Source organism: Choristoneura fumiferana, chromosome Z (genome assembly GCF_025370935.1).
Source record: "Choristoneura fumiferana chromosome Z, NRCan_CFum_1, whole genome shotgun sequence".
NCBI lineage: Eukaryota > Metazoa > Arthropoda > Insecta > Lepidoptera > Tortricidae > Choristoneura > Choristoneura fumiferana.
The window spans coordinates 9,474,442-9,499,227 of record NC_133472.1 but is presented as its reverse complement, the minus strand read 5'-3'; the positions used below and the strand labels follow the sequence as shown (position 1 = coordinate 9,499,227).

The window sequence follows — 24,786 nt, the reverse complement described above, 5'->3', positions numbered from 1 at the left end:
AAAGCTTCAACTGTCTAGCTATCACGATTCATAAGATACTGCCTAGTGACAGACAGACAGACGGAAAGTGGAGTCTTAGTAATAGGGTCCCGTTTTTATTACCCTTTAGGCACAGAACTCTAAAAAGGTCTCTAATCAAGGGTACTTCACACACATTTTTCAGCTCAATTTCCCAAAAACTATACCCGACACGCACGAAGTCGGGGCACGTCAACGTAGATTAAACGCATTTTTTGGTTAGATTGATATTTTTAATTTCGTAATATCTTTTGAATGGATTGTCCGATTTAAATAAATTCAAAAATTAATCTACATGTATTGAAACCGTCTTAAATATAAAATTATTTATTTGGATAAGGATTAATACAAAGGTATGGATACCATAGTCTGATTTTAGTCGTCATTTCTGTCAACTTTTAAAATGTAAAAAAGTAGTTATAGTGACATAACTCCAATAGTTGGACATATGGTATCGCGAAGTTTTTTGTAGACCTTGATGTATTCTTTAATATCGTGAAACATGTTTTTGTTCTATAATCAATAGTTTCTACAGCGCATACGATGAAAGATGTTTTATGGCAACCTTTTTTACACTTTGAGTTACATTATTGTAGTTTTAGTACCGAACCCTATTTTTTTCTGTTAATAAATGTAGCTTAGGCACTTTGGAATAAGTTAGCATTCTATTAGTGAAAGAATTTTTAAAATCGGTCCAGTAGTTTTTGAGTTAATTCGTTACAAACATCCAAAAATCCAATGCTTTCCTCTTTATTATATTAGTATAGATTTAATATCAATATTTTTTTTAATTTTAATTTTTGGACATAATTATTCAACACTGCAATCATTTCGAAGCAGTTAGGAGCACCGGTGTGATTGACAGCCGCGCCTGGAATCACTCCAACGAGCTCGTGAAATAGATGCCGCCTGTTTTGCCACTAATGACTTCCTGTATTTTTTCAAACGCCAATTATTTCCCCTGGGTGAGCACGGCCAAGACAACGCGGTTTTTAATGCAAACGGCTTTTATTGTTAACTTGGATGTGATCATTTTTATCTCATAATATGTATTTTGCAATATAAAAACATGAGTAAATAAATAATCACGACTCACGTCATGTGTATAAGGGGGATATTATTAATTACGGTAATTTATAATTTTATTTTATTCATTACCGCCTGTAAAGCTTTACAATTTGTAATCTTTAAAAAGATAACCTGAAATTCGAACGCTCTTCGAATTAGTAAAAAAAAGACAATCGTCTGACGCCTTTTCATTGAGGCTACAAAGATATCCACGCATGAGTCAAGCGATGTTTGTCGCCGGACACGTAAATGGATTTTATTATAAACCGCGTCGGTCGTCATCGGAACAAATGGTTCGTACGTGTAGCCGCCCACGCGGACGCGCCTGCGCCGGTGCGTCGCCCGTCACACAGCTCAGCTCCACCGAGCCTAAACTACCCTTAGAAAGTCAGATAGACGGACGAGCAAGTACGCGTACAATTTGTTGTGTTATAAGTTTGACCGCTCAGTGGACCGATTATGATGAGCTTTTTTTATTGAATTGTTCTTAGCATAGTTTTTAAGGCATCTGTTTTTAAAATATTGAACTTTGAAATGAGTGTGGGGTCTTTCAACTTTTCGTTAGGTTAGTTTGAGTTACGTTGTTCGTTCAAGTTTGCGAACATATTACGTAGGTGATACACGAGTAAGAAAGTTCGCCGAGCCCCAAGTAGGCTACGTAAACTTGCTTATACGTCGGTCTAACACTTTAGAGAAACTTTTATTCGGGACTCGATGGTCTACCAGCCTGCGGACCGATTTTAATAAGTAACCTTCACATATGTGTGAAAATACTTACATTTTATAGAATGGTGTGAATTTGTGTATCACCAAAACAACCATTCGGATAAAAAAATTGATTACTTGTGAAAAGAAACTACGGCGGTAATGTTCTCCTCCTGCAGTTGCATTTCGAATTGATTACATGTTTTTACTTTCGAATGGTATTTTCACAGACGATATTTCGAAAATTGCCCCCCCCCCCCCTACTTTGTAGCACATTGTACATATCAACAAGATAGAGTAACCTAGATATATCTAATTAGTACAAAAGTAGGTGAACTAAAAATTAAATGTGTTTAAATCTAACAGTCAAAGAGAAAGTGCTGCCCTCGATAAATATTTACACATTAGGTATTATCGGACTGCACAGCATGCGTGCATGTAGTGCGATACGTTCGCGAGTGCAAACTAAGTCAGACGCGAAATAGCCTAGACCCGACTAAACTTGGCAAGGTGAGACAAGTTACTCAATTCAATCCTCGTTGGATTCTCGTAGAGCTAACAAAAATAACTTAAAAAAAATACAAAAAGATGATCATACATAGGTATGTATTTTATTAGGTACGTTGCCAATTTTAGGGTTTAACGTATCAATCCGTATAGCTGCTGAAAAAAAAAAACTTCAATTGGGACCGTACAAAGCGGTTGGTGGGGGGAACCGAAACGACCACAGGGCTCGCTACGGCTAAAAATTAAACCATGTACTGGCATGAGCTGTCGATGGTCTTATCAAGATGTGTTGTTAAGAATTGTAAAAACACTAACAAGAATTAGTGACTGCAAATTCTACAGAATTACAAAAGTATGGTGGAAACGAGAGCTACCAAGTAAGTGGATAATCTAATGATTAAAGGTTAAAAAAATGGGGCAAATCTCTGCATCTGCTTGTTTTCAGTTCAATATTAGGTACCTTCTCGTATACTTATTTATATCTGGTCTATTAATAGAAAAGGTATTTATATCAACGGCAACGCTCCTTAAATCACAGTTTGAATGACAACGTTCGAAGTCATTTAAAAAGTCTCTTGTTTAAAATGAACACGGACAGGAAAACGTAAGGTTAAATGCCTTGGGCTACGGAAACCGCATTAAAATAATACAAGGAAACCAAAAATACGCCATTGACAGTATTTCGAAACAAATTATACATGATTATAGTTCTTGTTAGTGAATTCGCAAGGCTCAGTGCCAAAGCGGGCGCACGTTTCGCTAAGCATTTAGGGGTGGAAAGAACCACAAGCAATTACTTAGATATAGGGAACCGGTATGACATGGTGTTGCGGTTGACTTGGCCAGTTTTTGCCCAGTCTTAACTAAGCTTCGACTCCCTGGCCAGAGGAGCCTTCGACCACACTACGCGTAGCGGGCCAACCTCTACACGTGGCTACGCACCACCGTTAATATTATAGTAGGTACGGTCGGTTCCCTAACTTATGTATCCACTTTTTAGGATTCCGTAGCCAAAATGGTAAAAACGGAACCCTTATAGCTTCGCTAGGTCTGTCTGTCTGTCTATCCGTCCGCGGCTTTGCTCGGGGGCTATCAATGCTTGAACGCTGTAATTTTTCACGAATATATATGTAAAGTATGCCGACAAAATATTACAATAAAAAAATCAACATGTTATTAAAGTACCTCCCATAGACGTGAAGTGGGGAGTGTTTTTTTTTTCTCATCCTACCTTGTAGTATATGGTATCGTTGGATAGGTCTTTTAAAACCATTAGCGGGTTGCTAAAAAGATTTTTCGATTCAGTGATTTGTTTGCAATATATTCAACTTTAAAGTGCAAATTTTCATTAAAATCGAGCGTCCCATTCTCCCCCCCCCCCTCTAACATCTAAACCGGTGGGTGGAAAAATTTGAAAAAAAATCAGGATGGTAGATCAAAATTACAAGGAAAACTATAACGGTTAAGTTTTCATTAGAATTATTAGTAGTTTACGAGTAAATAGCAGCCTAAGGTATAAATTATACCTAAACTTGAAATAGTCCGTACAAAAAACGAAATCCTTAGAAAAATATTACTAAATTTTATCGTAATGGAACCCTATTTTGGGCGTGTCCAACACGCTCTTGGCCAGTTTTCATACTAGTTGCATAGTAAAGTAGATAATTATGTTAGGGCACCGACTGTACATAATATTGATGTTTTGTCTAATATCGCTATTTAGGGTTCCATACCCGAAACAAGTTAAACAGAACCCTATTAATGTCACTACATTATAGAAAGACAATAATTGTCCAGTATGATAGAGGCAGAGATAAAAAATCCAAAAATCACTCTTTTGTTATTAATGACGCAGTACCTGGGCTAAAACTCAAAAATTAGTATATTACTGCAGAGGGCGGGAAAAGTGCTTTTCTCCAAATATGCGAGGAAAGAAAACGAAGACATTATATTTATTCGACACAATAATATATGTTTATGTAACAATCTGCCTACAATCAAAACAAAATTTACACTTGAATAGTAATAAAAATAAACCTTACTGATAAAAGATGCTACGCTACGAGTCAGAAGTTTGTGGTGTGCCTATTTGGATATTTTTATCACTAGGTACTTGCAGAACTCATTTTATTTTCGTAAAAATAACACGGCAGAAAATCTTTGACAAAATTAAATTCAAGTTCCCCCCTCAATTTCAATATTAAAGATTTGGGTCCGAATCGTATATTTGGTTCCATATAAAATACATATAGGTAGTAATCAAAATCAATTAAAAGAAAACTTATAGGATTAATAAATAAAAATATTATACATTTTACTTTTAGTTAAAGTGGCAATCCCTAAACGCACAACATTAAAAATATATACCTCAACGCTCATAGCGATAGACTACCCGGTCGATTTTTCCAAAATTAATGAGAACATTTCCGAGCAAGTTGGAGAAAACACTTTTTTCCAGAGATAAGACAGGGTATAATACCTAGGTATTTAACTAAATGTAAACTAACTTCAGCTGCCACATTTGGTACATTCAAGGATTTAAAACATTTTACTTATCTATCATTGTAATACAAATTAAACTAGTATATTTCAATACAGAAATGTAAATGTTTAGATAGTTCAATATTTAAGACACCATTTGACGTTGTTTTGTTTACATTTAGTTAAATACCTATCAAAACCAAGTACCTATACTTAAAAACTGTTTTGATACCTACATGTTGTTACAGCCATTTCGATTACAATATTTTATATAGTTTTGGCTTAAAACAGCAGACCACAGCAGGCAGAAAAAACTGGCAACATCTAGGTTAGTTTTTACCTACACAAACTTACAAATTAATAAATACAGATACTCCTTTCATTGCTTATTTCTGCGTAAATTAACTGCAAGCAAACTTTATGTCACAACAGCCGCAATATAGCATGTGGCAAGCATTGAGAACTGCGGCGTGGCACAATAATTACACGACATGTGCTACCAAAGATATTTAAACGAAATAAGAACGTTGTATCGGCTAAAACAAACGCATAATAATTTGCTTGCCCTTGCGTTAACGCGTTAAAGGTTATCTTATCGTAAATAACAAAGCATTGAAATGCGTACTTAAATTGTTGTCGCGTAATGGATCGACCTAAAGGTTAATTTGTCAATGGTTAATACTCATAGCTGTTGAGTTCATTAATAGGTTAATTTAAACAAAGAATAATATTGACTAATCTGTAACGTGGCTTAGCCCGATTAAATCGTCGAATTCATACCTGGATACCAGGTAATTACATCGTGATCTTTACTTACGTTGTTTGAAAAACAAAATGTCATGTTCGAAGTTTTTTTTTTATTCGGCTCTGTACCTAAGTGATGCGAACGAAAGAGCGAGAAGCAATATGGTACGGGTAGTTCTTTTCATTTCTTCTTATTATACTTATTAGCTACCTGCCAGTTAAAGTCTCATCAAAATTGGTTCAGCCGTTACGGAGATTAGCTGGTACAAACGGACCGACGACGGACAAACAAACAGACAACAATTTAATAATCGCTGTTTCGTTATAAGGGACGCATATACTATTACTAGTTAAAAGCTGTTATTTTAATAGTACCTACATACAGCCACTTCAGTTTTATTTATTTGTATTGTAGGTAGATCCAATGGTAGGTACCTATTTAGTTATAACTGTGCTATCAATATCTCAAACGGACTTATCACGCTAAAACACACGAGTAATTTTTATTTCGACGTTTCGACCACGTTACAGTGCCCGTGGTCAGGAGTAGACCTAAGTGTGGGGTGTCAAGTCTGCCTAGCAGCGCGAGTCCTTCGAACTACCCGCACTTGATCACATAAAGTACCGGCAGACTAGCCACCGGCTAGGCACACTTGACACCCCACACTTCAGTCTACTCGTGATCACGGCCACTGTAATGTGGTCGAAACGTCGAGGTTAATATTACTCGTGTGTTTTATCGTGATAAGTCCCGTTTGTGGTATTTTTTTTGACTAGGAGTGAAAATCACGAAAGTTTAAAACGTTAGGTATATGTGTCAGTACTTGAGACATTTCTGCTGGTATTTATTTCTCGGTGATATAAAATTAGGTTTCCTAGCTCTACTAATGTTAGACAAAATGAATAAAATGTTTTATTTTCTGGATAGCATCCAAATTTGTCCAGCGGTTTTAGTATCAAGGAGTAACACACGCGCACACGCGCACGCACGTACAAACTTTAGCATGTATAATAGTAAAATTGCACTGCACTGTATTTTGTCTTTTTGTTTTATACTTATTCTGCCCTTATTATAATGCAATTGGCAGTATCTCAAAAAAAACACTTGAGTTATTTATACAATCACGTACTTTAGCTTGAAACATTATCTATCAGATGATTTGCTTAAAATTGGCCGTATCTGTCAACAACATAATCAAAAACCCCTAAGAACAATTAAGCTAAGCGACACGTAATCAATTTATACATATTGTCTGTTTACCTACTCGAAATGTCTAAAAATGAGATACTGCCAATTGCCTTACATGAGGACAGTATTGTACCGATTTGTGGTGTACAATCCATACCTACTAATATTGTAAATGCGAAAGTGTGTGTTTTTCACTTCGAAACGGAGCAACGGATCGACGTGTTTTTGGCATAGAGATAGTTTATGGGCCAGAGAGTGACATTTATAGGCTACTTTTTATCCCGGAAAATGCACAGTTCCAGAGGGAACAGCGCGCGATAACCGAATTCCACACGGGGGAAGCTGCAGGCAAAAGCTAGTACAGAATGTTTGCATTGTATTGTAATTGACAAAAAATTCGTTGGTATACAGATTTAGTGCATAATGCTTATCCATCGTATTTTATCGGAAAAGTTCGTTTTTATCGTGCTCTCTCAATTATCTTCAGTACCTACCCATTACAGCAGTTTTTGACATTTATCACTAAACTAGCTTTTGCTCGCGGCTTCGCTCGCGTTAAATTTGTGGTCTCTGTGCGGGATAGATATGACTCTATAGATCGATTTAAAAAAAAACTTTCACTAATAGAAAGCTACAGTTGTTGACTACCATTGGCTACCAACTTTTCCTCCGAGAAATTCGAAATTTCCTCGAGATAGAAATCTTTCACTAATAAAAAGCTACACAATTTTTGATTGACATAATAATCTACTTTTATCCCGAGAAATTGTAAAGTTCCCGCGGGACATGAATTACTGTTTTGATCTATTTTATCATTCTTAATTGTCAATAAAAGACATTATATCTAGTTGTAGCTTTCTATTACTGAAAGAATTACACTTATTTTTATTCCGCGGCTATATTGCATTTTCCCGAAGAAAAGTAGTTTATATCAACCAGGGATAGTGTAGCTTTCTATTTGTAAAAGAAATAATATTCAAATAAGCTCAGTAGTTTCAGAGATTACCCCCAATAAACAAAAAAAAAACAATGTTTAGATATTTCCTATCCCATTGACTTTTATAAAAATATTTCCTTAGTGCACCCCCATAATGCTTTAGGTACATATGTATGCCAAATTTCAAGCACCATTAGTTTATGTTAGGTACCTACCTACGTAATGAGTTGATAGGTTTGACGTAGGTATTTAATGTTAATTTTCTTTTTTTAGAGCACACTTAAATTATGGCACAGAATAAGTAATAGCATTATAGCTTGTTTTTGAAAACCTTTTTTTATTATTTTATTTCATTTTCATCTTTTTAGCTATATATTTTATCTCATCGAGTTATGTGTATTTCAAAACTGAACGTTAATGTAAAATTTCGTTTCTATGCTATCAACCCTTGAGGTCTTCCGTCATGAGCAGAAGACCTTGGCTGCAGCATCAGGTGGTGTCTACATATTATATTAACGCATTGTCATTGAAACTGAACAATCATGTAGAGTTTTTTTGTTTGTGCCATTAACTTTTGAGGAGTTCCCTTCTACGGAGACGATCCTGGCCATGATTGAATTGTTATCAGATTTAGATCAGTTTGCCAAATCTCCAGTCCCTAGTTTTATTAGTTAAGATTTCTAACTCTACGTCACTATGAGGCCGTGTCCTAAAAGTACATGAGTACAAGACCTCTGTAAAGCTTAGAAACCTTCAAATAATAGTGCGGTGACTTTCGAATTATTCCAATTTTAAAGAGTATTTGTATAGCACCAAGCTTTTATGTGAGTTCAACCTCTTTTCTAATAAAATCGGATTGAGTTTTCAAACGTGTCAGAATAAAATGTAATTTAAATCAAAAGTATGTACGGAGTATTCATAAGCAAATCACCCACAAAATATTTTTTACCCCTTTTTAACCCCGTTAGGGGATGAATTTCAATAAAATATGAAACAGGTCTTCCATTAATTCTGTTAAAGAATGTTTATGCAAAATTTGAAGCAGATTGGACCAAGGAATCACGTTGTCCTATACAAACTTAGCCCCCCTTTTTCACCTCCTAAAAGGTAGAATTTCGGAAAATACTTTCTTATCGGATGCCGACGTCAAACAAAGAACACACTCTCCAAGTTTCAGGTCTCTACGATCAGCGGTTAAGGCTGTGCGTTGATCCGTCCAGTCAGTCATTCAAGACAAAGCATTTTATATGTATAGATCGCATCGGTGAAGTGGTCCATACATAAATGGAAAAATATAGAATGGCACCACCTTTTATGCGGAAAAAGCATAGAACTAAGACTACGAGACTAAGAACGTAACATTTTCGTCATGAAAATGGTCCACACACAATATTATTTTTTTGCAAGTAACTGGCTGTTTGAGTTTATCTAAGTTACTCGAAGTAAAAAAAAATACTTTTACTCCCTAGGGACTAAAGTACTCACTTTACTCCCGCCTCATAAGGCTATATTGACCTACTTTTAGAGCATGATAATTGAAAAACAATAATTGATTGACATTTCGGGTTCCGTCGTATTTCCGCTTTTCTCAATGGAAATACATTACGCACTGTAACTGTACAAAGGTATTCCTCGGTTGAGGAAACTGAATCCAAGGGCTTTTCACATTTCATTTCACAATGATTTCTTGGACAGACGGTTGCAATGCTAACATGATGGGTTGCACGTGGGTTGCACCCAGTCAAGTATTTTAGTTTATCCGAGTAAAGGTACTTATTTCATTATATACTTAGCTTTTGTCCGCGGCGTCGTTCGCGTGGAATTCGGTTATTGCGCGCTGTTCCCTCGGGAACTAAAAAGTAACCTATTGTCACTCTCTGGCCCGTAAACAATCTCTATACCAAAAATCACGTCGATCCGCCGCTCAGTTTCGACGTGAAAGACGGACAAACATACAAACACACACACTTTCGCATTTATAATATTAGGTAGTATGGATATGAATTTCAGGTATTTAAATGACAACAAGTTAATAAAACAAGAATAAACGTTACTTAACTATGTTAGCTCAAGACTAGTGACCATCAAGGCCAACTTTAATAGGCCAAGTGCTTCATCAAAACCCAATACAGCACATTACATTGCACTGCTATTTAAATGCATCTCCAATAGACTGCAAAAGCTTCAAGACACGTACTCATAATACACGCATTTGAGTTCTACGTGACCACCATACCTATAATACGTTCTATCAGTAATTGTCCCTGCCAATTACAGACCTATATTGGGTTTCCGTTTTGTGTTTGCTTTTAGCATGCATCATCATGGGCATCTATGTGATATCACAATTCGTGATGAGTATTCTAAAGTTAGTAGGTAATTTTTGAGTGTTGCAATAGTTGAATGATAATTTATTGAATCAGGCTTTACTTTTCGGAGGTCCATATCAATGAACTGAAATAATTACTTTGCTTACCCGCGACCTTATGATAGCTACTTACGTTCATGCACGAAATGTGTCAAGCTCTACATAGAATAATGCAGAGTTTGACTTTTCTGCACCTCTGCATACTCTTAGATATCTGTTGCTGGCTGTACATTATTTCACAACTTTAACCTCGTCCTGTCGCATATTGTCCAACGCTCTGGCGCTCGCGATCACATTCACCATCTCTTTTTACCCCTCGTCCTATACCATGTGGCAGAAAGAAGTGGTGAATACCGTGTGGCAGGAAAAAACGGTGAAAAAGACACCGTGATTCCGAGTGAGATAGACAATAAGGCCTCTGCTCAAGCATATAATGATATTCTAGATTCTGCCCGGTATTCTCAATGAATCACATTTTTATTTTGGTAGGCAGACCAAATTAGTTTTCGTTGAAGTTTACTTAGTTTTATGTTTTAAACTGTCACTATTTTCACTCATAATTTATACAGTGTGTTTTGCAGTCGGATGTAGAGGTTTTAAGGGATGATAGTTAAGGGGCTACCCGAGGTTTCATCGATTTTTGACAAGTTTTAAATCGTATCTCCTACTTTTGCACTACAGATAGAATTATAAGCCAAACGGCTACCGGTTCTCCAGTCTTTTATCTCCATTTTTGTCCACCGGATTTTGAAAAAACGAAAACTAATTTTGTACGATTTTTTAAAACATTGTCTGGAAAAACACTTATTTCGTATCTCTATTGACGTGAAAGATCTAAAATATACGAAATCTACATATTTAGGTTCGTCTTTAACGTCTCAAAAAACTGGTCGAGGGTTTTCATTTGAAACTAATTAACACAAAAGTTATGGCCAGAAAACCAGTTTTTTGGCCTAAAATTGTTCAGCTTTGATGCCAAATATCTCGAAGACGATACGATACTATATTGCTTAAAGCCGTTGTTGTTAATATAATAAACTATAAAAAAACATTAGAAAACTAAGGAATTCAGATCGAAGGTCATTGGGGCATAGGATGGGGATTAAGGACATTCTGAACATTTTATACCACATTTACTATTTTGGTAAGTTTCACGGTTTCTGAGATATTGCCATTTTTGTTTTTTTTTAATACACTTCTTTTGCTAGTTTTTTTTTATTTAACACCCTGTATCGCCTGTATTGAGTTAATTTTTAGTGTTTTGTCTTCACAATACCTTGATTCTTCAAAATAATAATAATAATAATATCATGGGACACTTGACACCAATTGACCTAGTCCCAAACTAAGCAAAGCTTGTACTATGGATACTAGGCAACGGATAAACATACTTACATAGATAAATACATACTTAAATACATATTAAACATCCAAGACCCGAGAATAAACATTCGTGTTATTCACACAAATATCAGCCCCGGCCGGGATTCGAACCCAAGAAATAAATTCCTACTACTGCTAGACTGATCAAAAAAACGTTTTTCGACATGACGATAAAAAAACACAGATACTTTTTATAACTTGCGTGACTATGAAAAAAAAGTAACAGCGATTTAGGAGTTCAAATTGCTTATCCTTGATTAACGGGCTTTCTAATAATGTGCTCCTTAAAAAAGAAAACAAAAAAAATAAAGTATTTCATGGATATTTCCAAAAAGAAGAGGCCTCGTTTTCATACAGTGTAATTGTGTACGACTACCACGGTACTGTCTATACGACTAAAAAAATTAAATTTTCATAATAGTATGACTCTACCTATCATCATCCCTTAAAACCCCTACACTTGACTGCCAAATACCCTGTATTTCTCGGGACTTAACACGTGGGTATTATTCATTGCTAAAATTTCCTCAAGAGTTTCGACCACATTGCAGCGCCATGGTCACGTGTTGATTTGTATACCACGATTTTTATAATCCAGTTTATAGATAAATAGCAATATTTTTTCTAGGATAAAAAGTGTTCGATAGTTAAAACTTCGCATTATCTCCTATTAGGTTAGTGATAGTGTGATTGTAGGAAAGGACCGGGATGGGGGCTCTTGCGCAGTACGCACATTTTCAGAACTGTTTCAAGCTCGACGTCTGAAAATAGAAGCGAATAGCGAGCATGGCGCGCTGCCGTAATTACATTATCGGCCGCGCGCGCGCATTGGTGTGCCGCTAGCCAATCGCCGACGCCGATCAACCATCAACGATCGTTAGAGCATCGATCCTTTTCGGTTATTACAATAATTTCGACACGATTGCATCTAATTGCGCCGGTTTCCAGTCGTGGCTCAGAATTACCGATGAATATGTCTATGATCCCTGCCTTGATATTGTAATGCTTCACAATTATTGAGAAATCGATTCCTTGTTGTGAAAATTATTTTGCGGCATTAATTTTCCGTTGTTAGATATAATTTTGCGGGACGTGTTTTCCGCGTCTTAATTTGTTCGCAACGAGCGCTAGTTGCGGTGATTTGCTATTTTGCTCGTGACTGCTCGAGCATTAGCTGGATGTAATGCGCTGTAAGTTGCTTGCCTTGCTCCTATCCGAGCGAATGCCCCCGGTAATCGATTATTGTTATTAGTTCTTTGTGCGTCCTTTGAATACCTGACAACTCGTTATTATACACATTAGGTAGTGTTAACAGCAGACGCGTGATCAGTACAAACAAATGACAGCCATTCTATCGGATAAGGGCCTCTCCATATCTATTATCACACCTTTAAATCAAAGTAGAATTGGATTTAGCCGATCACAGAACACTTTATGTCCACGTAATAAGAGCGAAAAATACGTTTTTCCGACGGTAAACGACGTTTCCCGTCGGCCGAGCCGATGTATTTTTCGCAATTATTGAGGACACAAAGAATTTTTTGAACAGCTAAAGCCGATTTCGCGTCGATTATGGGGAGACCCTAAGGCGACTATGGGTAGGTGGGTATACATTTGGGGAATACAGTTCATTCACGAAACGAACTGAAAAAAAAATTAAGTAATTTTATTAATCATTATGTCTAGTTTTTATTTTTTTTGCGACCGGATAACCTTTTGGTTAGAGAACCTAACTATGTACAAAGCTTGAGATTTCGGGTTTGATCCCCAGACGTGTGTGGTAGATATTAGTGTGAAAGTTATTTGTGCACAAGAGAGCAACGTAGTTTTTTGTGCGAATGTTGATTTTGAATCCCGAGTAACCGAAGGGTACTATAATTGAATCACGAGCGTAGCGAGTGATTCTGGGCTAGAATCCTGAGAGCAGCGAGGGATTCAGACACACAAGATGCAAAAAAACTTTGGTCTCGTGTGACACATACAACTTTTTGACCTCAGCAGCAGCGAGAACATAATTTAAAGAATAAAACCACAAATTCTTATTTACAAAACACACTATTTTTTAAAATATCATCCCATTATTAAGAAAAAAACATAATAATCGCATTTAAAATCTTTGCTCAAAAATTATACATACAGTCGCAACAGCTACAGTCGCAAATACAGTCGCAGTCATACAGTCGCAGAATGTTAAGAATGCCAGATTTGATCAAGTCTCCGGTAAGTAGAGAAGCTTTGAATTCGGAACGAACTAGTATCCAGTAGGTACAATACAAATCTCATACTTATAACATGCATTATAATTTTAACTTAGAACTACTTGTAAAATATATCTTATTTAATCCTGCAAAAAGCCTTTGGTTCTTTAAAAAGGTTGAACAATAAACGTATAATTTATTAGAAATGTTATTAAAACCTTTAATTATGATTTTATCAGGACTTCTTTTAAATAAACACAAATAAGTAGATTAGTTGCAAATTAATTCAATTTGGCGATGTTACTTGACTAGGTTATAGTTTTCTATTGTTATTATTTAATCTATATTTAATAATAAATTATACGTAAGTAACTTATAATTATTTGACGATTATTTATTCCAACTGTAAGAGGTAGGTAGGCAATATGCGGAATGCTTTTATTAAAACAAAAGCAGCGGCTTTCGTGCAACGAGGTTGCATACTTTTATAAAAGAGCAGGAAAATTGACATTTTGGAAATCTTTCGTTGTCATGTAATTTATTATTTATCGTTTAAAATAACACTATAAATTTAATTAAAGATTGTAATCAACACATTTGATCCTATCTCTCCCTTTTCTGGTGTTGAAGTGAAAGTGACAGATCAAAGTGAAATTTAAATATTTGGAATTCAGTGAGTAGACCCAGCACTGTTCCAGCATTAAAAAAAATACCTAATTAAAAAGTTACTTTTTCTCACGGAGCATGACTTCCCATAGCAAAACCTGCATATTTCAGGTGCTGAGGTGAAAAGTAAGTATATCCGTTTTATAGTAGGTACTCACAGTACCTAAATGCTTTCCTTAGTTTGGGGCTAGATCGATTGGCGTCAATCGTCCCACGATATTTATTATTTTCGGGACTCCCTTAAATGTAATGAACTAATTTAAATACCTACAGGTCACATATTGACCTCTGACCTACATGACAGACATAGAGAGATAGCACAGGACGTTATTGCAACGCTTCGGGTAGGTATGTTCGCGGAGACTAGATTGGACTGCCTTTATGCCACTATGAAGCGCTGCATATTTCTGGTGCAGAGTGCGCGAGGCAGCTCCAAGCTCCAACAGCATCCTAATTACCATTGCAGTATGATTCATGTGTGGAGTAAGGTATAGTCTCGATAACACTAGAATTAAGCTCCATATATTACTAACAATATGATTCTATGTTGATCAAAAATATTTTGATTTGATTTAATATTGTATATTACCTAGTCGACCAAGAAATTGGTTTACCACCCTAACGTTGTAGCGCTTAAAACGTCAAAGCCTATTTTTCTTCACTCACAAGTCAATATTACAATCAGCCATATTGTTTTATTTCTGAAGTAGGGACTGTGATTAAAATTTGTGAAGCAGTTTCTTGGTCGACCTCGTATATAGGTAAGTTGAAAATATATTATATCCTTCCAAACCTCCATTCTTTTACACGTGCTCATGCTTGCTGTCATTCTAACCATCGAATCTACGTATACCCTTTCTTTTGAATTGGCAACGCCTCTGCGTCTGCGACCAACTGACTATAGCAAAATACCTTATTGCTCCTTTGCAAAAGCACAAAAGTGGCTTACGTTCAGTAAGTAGTTCACGGAAAACCGTTCTAGTTCTACCACGGTTCAAGTACAGCAAATAGCTGTGAGACGCCGAAGTTTCCAGCGTCAAAGGCTAAACTATTGAGTAACTCGTAATTAGAAGCAAGCGCCGTCCAATGCCGCCTTCGTCCGCTCAACATACCTACTTAGCATACATCCAAACTAAGTAGGTACATTCCCTAACTGTCACTCCTTCCCTCACGATACATTAGCAGTCAACCACACAATCTCACAAAGCTCTTCATTCTACTAATGTTCAAATCAACATAAAAAACACCAAACCTACCTAAATTGTAACAATAGCTCTTAATATCAACTTCAATTTAGCAACGGAAGCTTAAAAACTACCATCGGCAAAGGTTTTAGTAATGTTTTTACCAGCGTTTTATAGCCTCACCGCTAGATGGAATGAACCGTCGTACATAATCAAACCACATGCGGGGCAGTAATTGCTTCCACATTCAAAGACCCGCTCACATCACGCCGTATAATGACAAAAATAGTCCAAAAAGTGCCTCTGCATATGAGATATTTTTTTCAGAGTTCGCAGCTCACATGGAACTAAATTACGAAATAAAAGATTAAGTTAAAAGATCAATAAACTTAATAAATGATCTTAATAATTGTTGTATTACGGATACAATGGAGCGGCGTCGTGAGACGTCATTAAGGCGCGAACATCATTAATTTTATTCGCGGCTTTTTGACGTAAAGGCAATGGCGTCTGTCAGATTTGAAAAGCCGCGGCTGCACTGCTGCCACCTGTTGGTAGCGCGGAGAATTAGACATTAAGCCCGTGGCGTTCCACTTGGCTCGTGCTGCAAAACCCGCTTGCACCCTGTTATGATGAAGTGCAGGTTTTCTTGTGAATCTAGTACGTATCAAACACCTTTAACAGTACTTAGAAACACTTTACTATGACTATGATTATCTAACTTGAGACACACTGTTTTAAGAAAAGCAGTGTTTTGCAAACAAGCAATTATTTCAGCTCTATGACTCTATGACATTATAAATTAATCAAAATGAACTCGCATTTTAAAAAACGAAACAAAACTCTGACTTACAGCGTTCATAATTGACAAGTGGAACGCACTCCAAAAATTATACCGGCCAAAAAACGTAAGCCGTCTTCAGATTAGATTTCTTTTTGGTAGCTAATTGCGTTTTATCAAATTAAAGCAATTCTGCCCGCGGCGGGCGCTCCGTGATTGATAGTGTTTGACGAAGCCCGTTCCCACTAGTTTTACAGAATAAACTGTTGTGATTCAAACTAATCTTTGCCATTTGTCACGTGGGTATATGATCCTAATTTTTGGATGCATTCAAACAGCAAAAGTTCCCTCGTTCGCAATAATTCTTCCGAATTCAAAGAGTGCTCTTATACTCGTAGTATTAACAAAGTCCAACGTTCTTCGAACAGAAATTTGTCGTAGACAGTTGCAAACATAGGTATATAATTTATTATGTAGAAGTATCTATCTATGTACTTAATTAAAATTATTGTTTGATAGTTTTTATTCCATTGAACCACCAATAATAGCCGCGGGCTATGCTACTGGTTTATTAACCGTTTGCGAATGTTGTGCATTTTTTATGCCCCAAGTGAAATAAGTAACGAATCACACCATGGCTACGATCAAGCTAGTGGTAGGAGAAATTAGAATTAAAATAATAATTATCGTTTGGCAATTATGTTGGGGAGAGGTTCTTTGAAGTGGTCGGTGCGGTGTCGGTGTCGCGGCAGGGCGCGGGCCAGCGTCGTCTCAATCATTAGGCGTTGGCGGCGCGCACAAAGCGGTGATTGATGCGCCCGTTTACGGCTCCCAGTGGCACCGCGGTGTAAAAAACGAACGTTTTATTAACTCGTTTAGGCACCGCTGCTCATTAGAATTATTAATCAAGCCGAGGCGGGGAGATAGCGCGAGTATGATGTATCGAGCTTTGATTACATTAACGCATTCGGCCGGCGGTAATTAAAACCGCGCCGGGAAGTCCGCGGTCCCTGGCGGAACAAAAGCCGCAACGATTAGAACGTACTTCACTAATGACGCGCGATGAAATATTAGTTCGCTAATTCCTGGCCAGGTGCTATCGTCTAAGTGTTCTACACCTGCATTCGTACGCGCTGCGTTATCGATGATTATTTCATATTATAATGGAGCTCGGTCCAGGACAGCATTCGCAGCCCGCGGTGGGTCAACCGTGGGCGTAAATCGCGCAGAGATATGGCGCTGTGTAATCTAATCTTGCGCAGATATGCCCGACATATAATACATATACCATAAACAAGGCAATGCTTTTCTGGATAATATTTTATAGGACCAAGACTTATAATGATTTTACCTTTATAGTTTTGGTACACATTATTATTAAATTTTTGTACAAGGGCGTGCAAAAAGTGCTAAAAGTGAATGAGGACGACAGGTGCCATCGCTCCGTGTGATACAAAGGATTGGCATGATCAATGCGCGCGTGCACAGAAAACCGCAAACTCAAACTCAAAACTGAAACCGTATAACAGCGCTTTAAAAGCCCTCTCCGCTGTTAGCCGGGAACAGGGTTACCACGATTACAACTTTTGGCTATTTTTCCGAATTTGATCAGGCTTTCTAATTTTTAGTTTATCAAGATTTCTTTCTTATGTGATAAAACTTTAAAATGCACGGGACACCAATTGACTAGTCCCAAAGTAACCAGAGCGTGTGTTATGGGTACTAGGCAACGGAAAAACATACTTAAATAGAAAGATATATAGTTAAATACATAAACAGCCAAGACTCGTCGACTCGAGTCGATTTCATACCTACAAATATCTGCCCCGACCGGGGATCGAACCCGGGAGCTCAAGCTTCGTAGCCAAGTCAGGTTCACTAACACTAGGCTTGTCCGGTCGTCCGGTCGTCGTTTAATAAATGTATAGTGTACACGTAAAATTTTGTTAAACGCCAACGTAAAACGTGGTAAACATGGTTATCCGGAAGAGATCGCTTTTAAGCGATAAGACCGCCTATTGTCTACCCTGAATTTATGTGTATATATATAGATTTTTAGAACTGATGTGCAATTATAATATACTACTCCGGATCTTTACGCAAATTAACCCTATATTGTAAAATAGCTCTGTCTTGGAACATCGAGTTTTCTGGACTTTATGAATTTAGGTTTGTTAACCCTAAACGGGAATGACATGGACAACAATTTGCACGCAGCTCGGGCCTAGTGCCAGAACAAAAGGGCGCACGCGCCCCTTGTCTTGGGAACCGCATACAGGACGCTAGTGAAAAGCTGCGGTTCAACGGTAATATTATACGGTTTAATTCTAGAGTCCATGTGACACTTGATAAGTAAATTGCACCGTTTAAGATGGTTTAAGGCAGTCGTATCGATGGACCTAGTTACATCCGTTCGCAGGATTTTAGTAGAGTCTTGTTGAGATCACTGTATCAGGGAACAGAGGCAATAAGTAGAAGAAAAATGCACAGCCGGTCGGGCCTTAAGTAAATAAACAAATTATCACAAGACAACACCAATTGAGTGTATCAAGTACGCAAAGCGTGTGTTTATGTGTACTAGACAACGGATAAACATACTTAAACAAATCATTATTCATACAAGTGTCTGCCCCAAACGGTGATCGAATATAGACCCTCCAGATCCCAGCCCATATACGCCCCACTGCTGGGCACAGGCCTCCTCTCTGAATAAAAGGCCTTGCGCCATAGTTTCCAATGGGCACAGCGCAGATTGGGAATTTCTCACACACACACACACACACCATTGATTTGCTTGTGCAGGTTTCCTCACAATGTTTTCCTTCACCGTTGGTGATTTTTTCCTCAACGTAGTTTCACACATGGATTTTGAAAAACACTGAGGTGCGAGCCCGGGGTTTGTACCCACGATCCTCTGCTTGAGAGGCCATAGGTCAAGCCTCTAGGCCATACCGCGGCTGTTATCTGACCTGATTAGTGGAAATTAAACAGTCAGCACGCTCGTGATCGCGACGGGATGCGACGTTTATTCAGTTTGCACGTCATTATACACCAACGCACTAACAACGAGCGACGAGTTTAGCGTGAAGGTGGCCTTTTTTATCCACTTCATTATATTTTTAACAACAGTTAACCTAACCTATCAAAATCGATTTTTATTAAGCATAGCTAAGAACCATGGAAACGCTTTATACAAAAATACCGCATCGAAATCGGTCCATCCGCTTGAGAACTACAATACCAGTCATCTAAATCGCTTAAACATCTCAATCAGTACCTACCAAGTATCAGTCACCCAATCCTTAGACGGATGAGAACAAGTCGTTTAAGTAGTCAACAAAGCAGGTTTTTTGGTTCTTTACTCGCTCAACGTATTGGTATTGTCATACAATGAGCAACCGCAGCCAACTTTATGACCATCCTACCCAATAGTAGCGATCTGGATATTTGTAAATATACAGGGTGTTTGGCAGATGGATGGACATAACATAGGGGATAAATGGGGCCACTTGCAATGTGGTCGAGCATAGAAAAAAACTAGGGCCCAAAGGTGTTTAGTTTTTTTTTAAATACTCTTTTATTTACGCTCAGACACGACAAGACAGAAATTATCGCGACAATTCGAGTTAACTACCTCGACAAGCTATCCTTTCTACCAGGGAGTAGGTAACCAAGGAGGTGTTCACAGCGACAAGTTACGAAAAGTCTCAATTTGCATGTTCACTCTCACCACTTGACTCAGCACTTGGTGTTCCTGCTATATAACCTACATAATGAGGGAGCGGCCATGTTCAACAGTGGACATCCTGCGGCTGATACGAAGATAAAGGTGAATATACATATAAATTTCCCTATTTAATGCAGTGTTGGCTCTCGCGGGGCCAGCTTTAGCTGCTCCCAAGTCCCGTGACAAGAGCCATCTAAATTGCCACGAGTTCTCCCGCGGAGTGAAGTTCGAGGACCACCAGGCCGTTGGCTCCTGGACGCTGCTCCGGCTGAAAACTGAGAACACGAACAGCATCGACAACTCACATTGTGTCGACTTCGTTCCTGTTAACGACAAGGTAAGGGTATGTCTTTCTGACGACGGTTAATGGCGGGTTCGTTATCAATAAGGTTATTGAGTTCCCGTTCAATCATTGCTGGATTGTATTGGATTGTAGTACGCTTTATTGTACATAAAACACATGAAAATTAACAGTCAACAAGAGATAAAGATATACAAAGGCAAACGTATCCCTTAAAGGGATCTCGTCCAGTTAACCTTTGAACTATTAATAGGACATCAGCAACAAGAGTAAGAGAGAGATGTATGTATGTAAGTACAACGAATTTTAAAGGCAAAAGATCACAGGTACTGTACATATATATTTACAAGCTAAGGATGAGTAATTTTCGACCAACATCTTACATTGAATACTGTTGCTTATTATAGGTAGAGTCATTCACGATGACGCGTGCCGTGGTTCTTATTACAATGTCATTAATGTCTAATTTTGACAAAATCACGCGTCTTCGTTGGTGGCACTACCGACAGATCATCCATAGCACCAATTTTCTAGAATCACCCTTTTATATATTAATTCAGGAACGTAAGGAACTTGAGGATCTGATCGGTATGTACGTGGAAAACCTCGAGTGGAAGAACCTAACACTGAAGATGCAAATACCGTGCGCCAAAGCCAACTCCAACCGATCAGTCAGCTATTTCTTGGAGAGACTGGATGGCGATGGGTCCTATAGGACTCTGCAGATGCCGCAGAGTACAGGTTATTAATTCTGTTTCAGTACAAGTATGTTCCTATACCTTTATGTCATATTTACACACGGGTCTAAATAAAGCTTATATTAGAATCCCCTCATCTCCACGTTTCGACTGTATTACAAAAGCCGAGAACACTATTTAACTGACTAGGTGCAGTGGCCTGGCGCCCCGTAAGTATCAAGTCGATTCCCAACGAGTGAAGCCAGTAATGACAAGTATGGCAAAGATTGTGTGCACTATCAGAGCGAGGTGCTGCATCCAAAGACATAACACTCGTTGAGTTTCTTGCCGGATTCTTCTCAGCAGAGGTTTTTCCGAACCGGTGGTAGATTTTTTTTGACATTCATAAGTGCTTGTTATGGCCTAAATTGAATAAAGATATTTTGACTTTGACTTTGAACAAACTCTAGCTTCTCTCTCTCCCTGAACGTATTAAAGTACTTAAGTATAAATTAAAAATCCCCAGCTAAATTGGACTTGGCTGCGTTCCACCGCTACCCAGTGAAGCTGAAGTTGCTGGAAGGTCGATACCTTGGCATGCACGACTGCCTGGACCGAGTTTCCTTCCTCATGGGCCGGCAGCCGGAGGCAGACGACCGGCTGAAGAACGTGGTCGAAGCCTTCTGGCCGGAAGAAGCCTGAAGATCAGATAAAAATTTGGTTCAGCAGGCTACGCCTATTTGACACTTTTTTTCTTAATTGTATTATTGATGTCAAATTCGGTTTTTCTATTTACAATATTGTTTATCTCTTAGTTATGGTTGAATCGGAACTTTTATTAATAGTTATGTTAGTTTTAATAACTTGCGCAGTATAGGGTTAAAAAACGTCACTAGTTAATGCTGGGTTAGGGGCGGAGGTTAGGGGTGACAATTGCATATCTCGGAGTAAAATAATAAACATTTTTAACAATGACATTGGTTTCTCTGCGGTTATCTAATTGCTACTTTCTTGAATAATAAACAATAAATATTGCAATTATTTTTGATCGTTTTATTTACGTTCTAATGGACGCCCTTCAGGCGATCTCTTGGTAGGTATAATTAAGATCGGATCGAAAACAAGCGTTTTTCCAGAGATAATTAAGACTGAGCTAGATTAAGTGTACCTAAACCCCGTAAAACCCCCGAATCTCATCGGAATCCTTAGTGCCGTTTGCGAGATCCCCAAAATAAAAAAATATCTACGAATCACTAATTAAAAGCAGAAGGTATTAGATGAAGGTGTGGTCATAGGTAATAAAAAAACTGCCAAATGTGAATGTAATAAACCCCCTTCCCCCCTGGTAGAGCTCATTTTTACAAGGTATTTTTTGCAATTTGCTATTATTAATATCAAAAAAAAAATGATTATTGCATGGGGACCTCCTTATTTTTCATTTATTATTTTTTGCTAAAACAGCTGTAGCTGTTCAAAATGTCTATTCTTACGGTTTATAAGATACAACCCTTAGTGACGGACAGACGATCAGACAGTGGTGCCTAAATAATAATAGGGTCATTTTGATATATTTTGAGTACCAACGTAACTCTAAAATTAAATCAATTAGGTACCTATCAGTAGGTATGAGACTCTGCGTCGCGCTTGGCACGACAAACACTTGGCCGGTTTTTACATGAATTAAATAACAGTTTGTCATTATTTTGCAATGATTACCGGCTCCTCGTTACTGACAGATGCATACCTACTCGTTATTTCGTAAAACAAAATTTCTATCTATTGTGGCGTCCCCCGCGCAATTTCACGTATTTACTCAACAAAAGGCACCACTCTCTCCAGTCTTAACTTAACATCCGCCTGGAGTGATTTCTCTACTGTTGTAGGCAAGGGAATATTAAAATTATTAAATTATTTAACCTTTTCGCCGCCACGTCAAATACAAAAGACATCATCCATACGTCAAGCTTCCATATTGCAACGCCTAAAATTTAACCTTAACACAATTCAACGAAGGTTGCTTTTGCATTGAAGTAATGGACATATACAATATCTAGGTCGTTGGCGTGGATCCTGCGGTGCGTATATATGAGGCGTTGGCGTCGAAAAGGTTAAGGGTGTTTTATTACTTATTAATAACTATTTTATTATTATTTTTGGTACCGATTTCCGATCACGGCCCGAGGGGAACCCAGTCATCATCATAATCATCATACATCACCATGGTACCATATAAAATAAATGAGATGGGTTATTATTATTTATATAAAGAAAGGTAGCGCAGTTATAATCATAACATCAAGCATTCGTCAAGTCAAATGACGTAAATGGACAATTATTATGCAATTTTGTGGTGCAAGGGGTGCTGTGGAACCCGGTTGGGCTAGCTACCCGTTATTACTTAGTATCGATAGAACAATTACCCTATTCTTGGTGTACTCCTCTACTTGCTTGCAATTCGAGCATGTGGTGTATTCAAGAAATTTCCCATGTACTTAATCATTGTGCCAATCGCCGAGTCGGTAACCTAGTTAAGCTTAGATTCCCAGTTGACTACGAATGCAAATGCACAATGGAATAACATTTAGCGAACTAAATACATGCTTAATTGCCACACCAGTTCCGGTTAACAAAATTAATACAAATATCAAATAATCAGAAAACCGACTGAACCATTACTTCCCACCCCAGCGCTACAAAACACAACCCCAACAAATAACGCTAAAGCACCACTCAAATTAAGTGTGCCTCGATCAACAGTCATTTTCGGTTACAATTAACCACACATTTGAGTGAAAAGTCAACCACCCACTCCAATTGATTTATTGTATTCCATGGCTTCCACCATTTTGTGAGTAGTATTGTATCACACGTGTCGCGGACTACTGGAAGCGAACTTGGGCAAACTTTGACAAGATTAGCTGACTTTTAATTTAATTTTATTATTTACACAATTTGGCCAGCAGTCTGACGTTATATCTAGACTGAAAGAAGTGGGAATATTATCTAATAGGTATTTATTATTAAGTTCTGTATTATTATTTTATGATCCATTTCAATTACCCGCTATTGACTGCGAGGGAAGGGTTAAGGATCTAGATATCCACTCCCCCAAAAGCACCTGACTTGCCCATATTTCGCGGCTACAGTAATTACAGTAGGTACGTGCAGTGACTCTTTAGTCAACACCGCACAGTACGCATTACTTACATACATTACTTACGCATTAACAGGTACCAAGAAAGAGGAATTTCACAAGGTATATAGGATTAGGAATAGATGTGCCGTGTGGTGTCGGGTTAGAATACACCTCTCCATTTCTTCCTTGGATGTCGTATGTCACTATTGTACCGCTTTTGTCAAACTTAAAACCTAAAATTGCTAAAAGTGGCTCCGAAGCGGTAACGTTTCGTGCGCTCTGCCTATTCCATTTGGAAATACAGGCGTGATGGTTGTGTGTGTGTGTATAAGAATAGGTAACATGTAAGTATTATTATATTATATTCTAGCTGTTTGCCGAGACTCCGTCCGCGTAGAATTCATTCCCCGCGACTGAAACTATCTGTGTACGGAATTTCATCTAAATCGATTCAGCGGCTTAGACGTGAAAAGGTAATAAACAAACCAATATACTTACAAACTTTCGCATTTTTAATATTAGTGGGATTTGAAGTCGACGGTACCACCAGCCAAATATATGGTCGACCACCCTAAAGTTGATAATCGTTTGCATGCCATAAATCAATAATGCTAAAAGACGTGTCTGTCGACTTGAAAGGTCGACTTTAGCGACATATTCATTTGATAGAAACTTGTTTAAAAATTGATAGACCACTTATTTGGCTGATGGTACCT

At 37.8% G+C, this 24,786-nt stretch overlaps 1 protein-coding gene across 1 annotated transcript in view; it reads left to right on the top strand.

Moving 5' to 3' along the window:
- The window catches only part of LOC141440824 (uncharacterized), a 55,515-nt gene extending 33,538 nt beyond the window's left edge, over positions 1–21,977 (top strand). The window contains exons 2-4 of the mRNA XM_074105388.1: positions 20,076–20,293; positions 20,818–20,998; positions 21,461–21,977. Of these exons, the coding sequence (XP_073961489.1) occupies positions 20,076–20,293; positions 20,818–20,998; positions 21,461–21,636 (575 nt within the window). The 3' untranslated portion in view covers positions 21,637–21,977. The remainder of the gene's footprint in view (positions 1–20,075; positions 20,294–20,817; positions 20,999–21,460) is intronic.
- The last annotated feature ends 2,809 nt before the right edge of the window (positions 21,978–24,786 follow it).